This window comes from Primulina eburnea, chromosome 1, assembly GCF_022965805.1.
Source record: "Primulina eburnea isolate SZY01 chromosome 1, ASM2296580v1, whole genome shotgun sequence".
NCBI classification, from domain to species: Eukaryota; Viridiplantae; Streptophyta; class Magnoliopsida; order Lamiales; family Gesneriaceae; genus Primulina; species Primulina eburnea.
In genome coordinates, this window is record NC_133101.1 from 4708423 (window position 1) to 4718569 (window position 10147).

Sequence of the window (10147 nt, forward strand, 5' to 3'; positions counted from 1 at the left end):
CAAAAAATAGTGCAAAACTTATCTTATAAAACTTTGCTCGGAGAACTGTTAAAACCGCAGCAGATGCATCGGTCCGGTTTTTCCGGGCAGACCACAACCATCGATGTAGTTTAAACACTAATTAAAGACGCATTTTACCTCATTCGAAAGCCGCTAAAAGTCTATGATAAAAGCCATTATCAGCTAAAAGTGCTTCATAAATCAAGACTGTAAAGCAAAGACACGGGAAGAAGTTTGATCAGATATTTTACAACACAAAGCTCTCGATTTTACAAGAAACATACACATGAAATCAACTTGTCTGACGTATCCATACATCAGAATGCACAATTACAGAAAAAAGTGAAATGTGTTAGAAAATCTAAGTTACATTACCAACTTAAGTTGAAAGGTTTCAGACGTAGAAAACCAACTCCACGAAATAAATTGCTTGTGTTGCACGAGGATGAAAGCCAAATTCAAGAAACACAGAGAAAAAGTCACTCGTTGATCTACCTCTGCTGGTATCTGTTTCAACATACGTCCTCCTTCTCATTTTATTACACGTCTCCATAGCTTTTAACTATATTACGAGTTTGTGGTGACGTCCTTTATATGAGAAGTGTCGATCTTTGGTGGCCCAGAATGTCTCCTTGTTACTGCAGGGGAACCGGAGAAAGACAGTCGTTTCTTGGCAGAACCACCAGACATTTTATCAGGCGTTCCCCCTGCTCCCAATGGGCTAGGCGGCCGTGCTTTTGCTCTTGCTGACTCCGTGGGTGTCATGTAACCAGGTGCAGCAGGCGAGCTTGCAAGGCTCTCGTCATCTCTGACAGATGAACCAGCAATGCTGTGTCTTCGACATCGATCTGAATGAATACTGTTCATGCTCTTCAAATCATCATCAGTGGCAATAGTACCCCTCGAGCTTGATGGCCTTACTCTACTGGTAATTTTCGAGATGGGAGTAGAAGGCGATTGTCTGCTAGGGGGGCGACTTTGTTTTTGAGTGGTGGGTGAATGGATCTTGGCGTTGCCCCGCGTAGAAAGGGAGCGACTTGCACTGCTCTTTAAGGAGACTTGGTCACCGGTTAGTTCTTTGCCAATTGAACTTGCATTGTCCCATGGCCGGGCAGCCATCCACCGTTCTAGCCAACTCCAACCCCAATGGGGATTATTTGGATCCATGAATGTTTGGTTTCCGGAAGTGGAAGAGTTCCTCCATGTTTGCTGGTATAGAAATTTTAATTCCAAGTCAATTGTGAAAGCAACTTCAAGCCAAGAAAAGTAAAGATTTGGATTCTTGACTAATTCTTTTAAACCGGGCAGCCATCCACTGTTCTAGCCAACTCCAACCCGAATGGCGATAATGACTTTTTTTGATAGAGAAACTTGAGGTGAGAAATATTGCACATAAAATTTCAATCATTTAAAATTTGATTTCCACCTCTCATCCCCTTGATATTCACCCCTAACTTAAACAACAATAGGCTACATATGGAGGCAACATTCAGATAACACATGCAATATTGTCATTGAAACATTCTAGAGACTAAATGTTACTACCTGATGAGAGTATGCATACGCCAATGCTCGCTCCCTTTTCGTAGCAGCATCTTTCCGGTTCTGAATATTTGCTTCAACCTGCTCTTTTGACAGCATGCTATCATCCCAATTTTCTCCACTCTAATGTCATATATCCACATAATCCTTTAGCACAAAACAACTAAGGAACTAATTGTGATAGGAAGTTTGCTTAATCTATAACATGGACATACTCTAGGAAGAGAAAACAGAAGTGGTAAATAATAAAATAAATCCTATTATCAAGTTGCACATCAACATCTGAGAAGATTCATCAAAAAATGGTGAGAAATCAGAAAGAAATCACTATATTTGTTTCAACCGTAAATGTCGGTATCCTATACTAGAAAAGACTATATGAAGAAAATTTTCGTGCAGAAACTGAAACTATGTTAATAACAGTTTCACGCTTTACAGCCAAAAATAAGCTGAGATTACTTACAGATTCTCTCAACTTATCAAGCTCCTTCTCGTGCTTTTGCTGAATTTGTCTTTGGATAGCCAAGTTGTCCTCCGACATTTTAATTCTCCTCACCCGAATATCGGATTGCACGCGAGCCAGCGTCTGCATGCATTTCAAGGTGGTGGAGGCTTGTCGTTTGACAGATTGGCCTCCAATAAATGATTTCAGCCTTACAAGACCTCTCAAAGCCCGCAATGCTCTCCTTGCCTAAATAAAGTATAATAACGATAAAAATAATAGATGTAGTCATTGATATTATCATATATGCTTTAGTTCGTAACATAGTCTGTTTCTTTCTCTGACCATTATCCACAGAAGCACGGGATCCATATCAAAACATTTAGATCAATAACAATTCTCTTAATTCTAATAAACCGTCAAAGGCTTATAAATCCCGATATTTCATCAAAAGCTACTCTATTATTTTAGGAATGCGACAAAAGCCATAACCCATGTTAACAGGGTGACTCAAATTTTTTAACCATATAGCAACTAAAATGCGTCATCCTGTATAAACAATAGCACATGACAGTGACCATGTTCTTCCCCAACAATCCCCCTTCCAACTGTTATACCACTTTAAACTCACAAAATCAAGAGCATGTAGCTTTCATATCAATTGTAGAATGGTGTCCATCAGATTATGACTATACTAAAAGCTATAGCCCATGACAATGGTTCAACAAAAATCTTTTAAACATAATAGCACATGGGTCACATATCTTGGTAGTTGTGCCACATATATTGTCCGTTATATAGGACAAAAAGGTAACAGTTGCTCCAGAAAATTGCTCAAAAAGATAAAGGATATATCAAAGGAGTATTCAAATTTGTTTATATATGTACAGAACACGAGGAATAAGTTGATGGCGTATGAACTAGACAACTAAATGGAGTGGACACACAAAAATGCAAACAAGTATTCAATCAATCGCTAAATACAAGAGCATCCCATATGTCCATATCAAATTTCAAGAGCATTATCATACCATATAGCCTCGAAAAGCTGTCTGAATCTTGATAGCAGCCATCTCTTCCTTAGTTTTACCCAAATTTTGGGCTGCGGCCGTGAGGCGAACAACCTCGGCAGCGGCATGAGCAGCGGCAACTGCAGCCTCAGCAGCCACGGCAGTGGCAATAGCAACAGAATAAGCATGCCTATTCTGTTCATTCTCCGCTTCCATCAACTTCACCTCCTCCATCGAAGAGTTGGCTGCAGGGACCGTCTCTCCATTTTCTGCAGCAGCAGATACGGAACTTACGCTTCCTTGTTTTTCGAACCATATTCCTGATTTGTGGCTTTTCTGAGTGTGAAAAAATAGATCTACTCAGCATGCATATTCACACTATACAATCCAATTGGAAACTTTAAAATGATGAATCCTAATCTAGTACCTTTTTTCTGTTGGCTTTAGATTCACAACTCAAAACTCTCTTTACCGCATATAAGAATCCTCCTCCTTTTCCCATTTCTGATACAATCAAATTGTGAAGACAAAAGGAATATCAGTACTACGTTTCATCAATGTTGAAAGGGAAAGAAACAATTTAAGCACCTAGCTTTATATACAAAATTCTGAGAAAATAACATATCCAAAAATAATGATTTTCACTCAGTCCAACCTCATAAAGTTCATTAATTCACCAAATTGGAACAGATCTACACAAAATTTTGATACATATCGCAAAAACAAGACATTAAACTTCTTCACGTGACAAAAATATTGAGCCATAACATCTCAAAAACACAGAACAAAGATTTCCCCAACAAATTCAAAAAAAACAAAAAATAACCACCAATTATTCATTGAACTGATAACACAGATCAATTGTTAAACTCAACCCGTGATTCAACCTCAAATAACAGCAGAGCCAACAATCTGAAAACGAAAGAAAGCAAAAAACTTCAAGGCTCCCACCTCATTCCATCCCACTATAAAGCATTCAAAAACTTTTCCATTTATAGTAGTAACAAAAAATCAACCACAGATGAAGTACCTGATAGAAATACGGAAACTTGCAGACTTAATGCAAGAGTTGACCTGATGATAGCCTTCTTTCTGGTCCAAATAACCCTATGTTTCCCCCAAATACCAGATGGGTTTTACACCAAAGGCCATGCACGGGCTCCCTGTGAAGAATCTGGAGAGAGAGAGAGAGAGAGGGGACAGATCTTAATCTGATTCAATGTTTTGGTGGAAATTCTACTTACGTTAAAAGAGAGGTGGTCGAAGACAAAGTAACGGAAAAGGGCATTCTTGGTATTTCACCTCGGAAACGGCCTAATCTGGGCTGGGTGTTGGGAGTTGGGCCTTGATAAATCAAACTATTCGTTAATAATATAATTTGTAATTGTTACTATATAAGGATATTTTGGAAAAAAAATAATAAATTGACACAAAAATAATATAATATAGTGAAAAAACTTATGAAATAAGTTAAAATAGATTTACTGTTAGTTACATCCTTAGGTTTGCATAAGTTTTGATTGTGTACATGCGTATTCACTCTTTGACATAGTATTAACATCATCACTCTTTCCGAATTAGAAGTATTTATCACAATTCATGTATTTTTTTCACAAGTCACACTTTATATGGGTTATACCATAATTATAACTAACTATAATCGTCACTAAAATCACATGCGCTCGATTATATAATCTTACAATCATAACTTATTTTTCTCGGAATGTTACGTGATCTTTTGTGTTATAATTATATAAGCATCAAGAGGTCGACAATACAATTAATTTGAAAATAAAATGTTAGGAAGTATTTAACTTCATTCAGAACTACGTAATCACACAAAATGTTTATATAATAATAGAATTTAATAGGTTAAATAATTGTTTAAATTTTTAATTTTAATTTTTGTATAGGAGAAAGCTATAAGCACCACTTTGTGATTTGCCACCACGTTTAGCTTATAACACAAAAGGATGGTCACTTCGTGACTTCTACGTTGTTGTTTGTTGATTAAAGAACGCGTTAGGATATTAATTTCTAAAAATAAATATATATATTTTTTGTATTTTATATATGTATCTAATATTTTTGGAAAATTAATTTTATGACTTGCAAATTTAATTTAATATGTAAGACACTCTCATTAAAATTCCCAAAGCGTGATCTCTTTCGTAGACTCGTAGTCGGAAGAAAAAGTAAGCATTTGGAAAAGTCGAAATGAAAAAAGTCCATAATTTATGGATGATTAAAATTGACATATGTTGAAATTAATCTTGATTAATTAAGAATAGTCGCCCTAAGTGGGTACGTCTAAAATCATTATTATCTCGACGACACAACGATGAAAACACGAGGATGGAAATTTGAATCACAATGACATCTATAAGATAAAATTATCCTCGAGAAATCAAGATTTCGCTCGAACGTGGATAAATCAGAAAAAACTTGTGTGAGACGGTCTCATGTGTCCTATTTTGTGAGTCGGATCTCTTATTTGGGTCTTCCATAAAAAAATTACTTTTTAGGTTAAAAGTATTATTTTTTATTGTGAATATTAGTAGAGTTAACCCATCTCACAGATAAATATTTGTGAGATCGTCTCATAAGATACCTGTTAAAAATTCTAAACGTACATGGGTTATAACTTATCTTGATTGACTTAGCGTTCATTAGGAGAAGATATGATTGGGATTAGTCCTGGTTATAAAAAAAAAAATTTAAAATTATTATTATTACATATTTTATTTTTTTTAAAAAAAACAAATAGTTCTTTAAAATATTTCAATTAACAAGAACCCTATTTTATATTTCCTTTGTCCTACATATCTTTTTGGCTAATTAAAGTGGGATGCATGGCGATAAATTACACTTTTATTACATACTAGTGATATGATATACTTCAAATAAAATAATATTAATGAAATTACAAAGTTTAATAATCACAAATGGTAATATTATATTATCTTTTTAAAAGATGAATAAATAATTTAAAAAATGTAATGGACAAAAATAAATTTTGCAGTTCGACAGATAATATATAAGCCCTTTTCACTCTGCAACAGAGGATTTAAAGCAAAGGCATGTTTGGGTGGCAATATTAATGTCTTCACATGCTAGTCGTTACCAAGTTTTGTTCTTTTGTCTATCAATGAGAATTTTCTTTTAACATATTATATACGTAAACTTCCATTTTAATTTTTTTTTAAAAATTTGAGAAAGGGAAAGGGGAAGTGAAATTCATTCATTAAACTTGGATTTTATTTTTTCAATTTTGTTCTATCAAAATTAATTTTCATATAAATCTTACTTCGAATGTACATTTTTTGTTACATTTCTTTCATATTCTTCTTAGTTTTTTTTTAAAAAAATTGTTGCTTACAATTACCTTTAAAGAAGAGAGATAAATAAATAGTGTTTGAACTGATGATTTTTTTCAATATTATTATCAATTATCATTCATAATAAAGAGTAAGTCTCTTGTGAGACAGTCTCACGAATCTTTATCTGTGAGACGGATCAACCCTGCCGATATTCAAAATAAAAAGTAATATTCTTAGCATAAAAGTAATATCTTTTCATGGATGATCCAAATTAGAGATCCGTCTCATAAAATATGATCCGTAAAATCGTCTCACACAAGTTTTTGCCTCATAATAAAACATCAATTGATCGGTACCGTAAGTTCCAAGTATGTTTTTGAAAGTTACGTCGATTTCATCTTTATATGTTTTGTAGCTGCTTTAATTTCACATTTGATCCATCTGGAATTTCACTTAATATTATTTTATCGAAATATTTTATCTATTGTTAAAAAAATTAGGTCTATTATTAGACAGTATCACATACCTATTTTTACGAGATGGATAAATCTGATTCACAATTAAAATAAAAATTTTAATTCACAATTATGAATCGAGTCGGATTAAAGATCTGTTTACAAAATCGACCTATGAGGTGGTCTTATATTAGTTTTTGAGTTAAAAATATTAATTTTTTTAAGCCGCATGTACACGTAGGATATACTGCAAAACTAGGCGACGACTATCAATTCTGATAAAGAAATTATTTCGATTACAATGCTACACAGTACATTAAAAATACGAATTGATATACGTAGAAGGGATGCTTTTATTATTATTTCTCATATCAACTTCTCTCTTCCAGTCAAACATTGAAAATTCTTCGTTATATGTGAAACAGCCCAACAAATTACGCGCAAAAATGAATAATTTTTCCAGATTTATAACAATTTAATTTGAGATTTACCATGTCACTTTCACATCCAAATTGGACTTATCCATTATCGTTGTCATGATGGATCACACAACTCTTAGATTAAATAATTAAACAAATAAATTCCCCAAAAAGTTTCAAAATTTTCGGAAATATATATTGACAAAGGAAAATTCAGACGGTGTGGTGTGTATTAAGTAAATCCTCATGGTTAACACATTAAGCATACAAACCATGCCAATTGATTGAACTCTACTAGACTTGCCCAACAATACTTTCTTGACCGGAAAATGTTGATAAGAGAATCAAATTGTGATATCTCTTGTCACACGTCTTAAAAAATAAAGATTTAAAATAAGTTTATAATGAGCTTATAATTGATTTCTATAGCAACATTGAGTTAATCATTTTTCGTAAAACGATGACGAATACAAAATAATTGTTATAGGGACACATTGTGCAGTCCCGCAAGCGCGCGCCCGTGCTCGAGGCGTGACAGAATGATATCAGAGCCGGTCACCAGTAAGAAAACACCGGGAAATAAGTGCTATGCGGGGCAAAGTGCTACGTGCATGGGAGTGCGGGCACGTGCTCGGGGCGTGACAGAATGGTATCAGAGCCGGACACCGGTAAGAAAACACTGGGAAATAAGTTATATGCGGGGCAAAGTGCTACTTGCATGGGAGCCACCTCTTGAACCTGCGGGGCAAAGTGCTACATGACGGGAGACACTTCTTGAACCTGTAGGAGTCGCCTCTAGATTCTTGGCGCTGGTAGATCGAGGGGTCAGGCCGTGACGAGGACGTCGCGTTCTGATGGAGGGGTTATTGTGATATTCATTGTCCCACATCTTAAAAATTAAAGATTTAAAATCAGTTATAATGTGATTACGATCGACTTCTATATCAACTTGGGTTAATCATTTTCGTAAAGTGAGGACGAATACGAAATAGTTGTCATAAGGGCCAATTATGTAGTCACGCAGGCGCGGGCCCGTGCTCGGGGCGTGACACAAATTCGTGACCATTTTACAATATGTTTGAATTAACTATATTTTTTTGTTTGGGTTCAACGTCGTTTTCGTTGTTTTTTCTTATAATATACCAAAAAGATAGCTTGCTATATGAATTTTAGACACGAGCTTTGATTAATAATATTAATTTATAGTTAAAAAATAACGGGAAAATATGACACGAAAAAATAAGGACTAAAACGATTATGGCATCAACAATATGGACAAAATCTAATTATCTCGGTCAAAAAAATAACCCTCAAGAAACCCACACTCCAACCATGAGAGGAACCCAGCTTATTGTTTATTTATGATGTTAAATACTATTCTTTTGCGAACGAGGTAGGGACGTCTTGAATTATCGTTAACCAGGAACACGATCAGGTTTAGGCGAAGTAGTTAGGATAAGAAGCATAAGCTAACTCAACATGGAAATCAACATGTTGAGACTAAACAACACTGCAACCTTTCGAACTTGGTTTTAATAAACTAGAGAATCAAGGCGAAGATGGGATAGGCTTAAGACCGCCAGAGTGCCAGCCCTCCTGACTTAGCCCTCACTTCCCCCCCTTTCATCGCCTTTCGAGGAGTGCATGTTTTCTACTCGGCTGTACGACATGAGTTCATCTATTACTGCTTCTTTGCGATTACGCTGCTAGGTATGAAGATTAAATAATCAGGCTGGAAATAATTTTGGGATCAATTAATCAGTTTGAGTTCTAGTCTAGGAAGTCAGCCCTCCGATCGAGGCAAAATTAGTGTCTTCAGTAATAATACGCGGGCACGCATCTGGATCAAGCTACCACTAGTGTTTTGCCGGCACTTTCTTGCAGAAACCATTTCAGCCTTCTTCTATTCCTTCCAATGGTTTGCAAGCCGAAAGATTGGGAACTCAAATCGGATGTCCAATTTCAAGATTGGGTGAGTGTTCGGTGTACATTTTTCGTTTTCTTTTAGCTAAATTAAAAAAACATAAAGTCAAGAATCACTTGATCTGGTATACGGGTGAAGTCCTAAGATCCTTGTAATCATCTCGGGTTCGAATTCCACTTGTGTGATTAATAATTAGATTATATAAGAAAAATTTTAATCCTCATTATACATATAATAGAAAGATCTTTCTAAGTGATCGTTGTTTCACTAAAGTGAAACGATGTTTCTACGGTAAGTCAACTAGCTATCTTGTCTAAATTTCAGTTGTGGACCACTAAAATTTCAAATTTTGGTTGTGGTACCCTAAATTTTTTCTTTTCTATTTTTATCCGATTGATAATGAGTAATGTGACATCGGACAACTTAACATTTCTGATGTCATATTATCATTTTTAGTGACACATTATTATTTTTAGGTGTCAAGCACTTTGGCGAAATAGTATTAAAAAACAAAAAAAAAAATTATTGTTTCAAAACCAAAATTTGAAAAATCTGCAGACCAAATTCCAAAATAAGCAAATTTAATGAACCAAAAAAGTTATTTTTTGATTACTAATTATTTCACTAATTATAAGATTAATAATCATAATATTTTCAATGACAAATAAAGGAATAATAATATATTATTTAAAATAATAATATATTACTTAAAATAATTAAGTAGGTCTTTGTTGACAAGGGTTTTCCAAAAAAGTAATATAAGGGTCTATATTAAAGAATTGATATGTGATACAGTCTGATAAGATTTTTTATTTTTATTAATTTACTCTTTTAGCCCAAGTTGAGATTGAGAAATTTTGTTATAATTAAATTTAATAATTTATTGATATTATGCTGTTTTAATATTCCTTTTCTTGAGAATCCATATTACAGAATTTAATATTCCTTTTCCTGAAATCCAAACTTCATTATCCTCAAGTTGTCACAAAGTTAGATATAGTTAGGCTTGAAAACACCCTTACTCATATTCTCACA

General features: G+C 34.4%; 1 protein-coding gene across 1 annotated transcript; it reads right to left on the reverse strand.

The window, feature by feature from the left end:
• Positions 1-223: 223 nt before the first annotated feature.
• LOC140823503 (protein IQ-DOMAIN 3-like) lies at positions 224-4245 on the reverse strand. The gene is made up of 6 exons (XM_073184885.1): positions 4025-4245; positions 3422-3498; positions 3016-3330; positions 2006-2233; positions 1546-1665; positions 224-1209 (listed from the first exon to the last, which is right to left on the reverse strand). Exons 2-6 carry the CDS (start codon positions 3494-3496, stop codon positions 568-570), a joined length of 1380 nt encoding a protein of 459 aa, XP_073040986.1. The 5' UTR covers positions 3497-3498; positions 4025-4245; the 3' UTR covers positions 224-567.
• Between the last annotated feature and the right edge of the window lie 5902 nt (positions 4246-10147).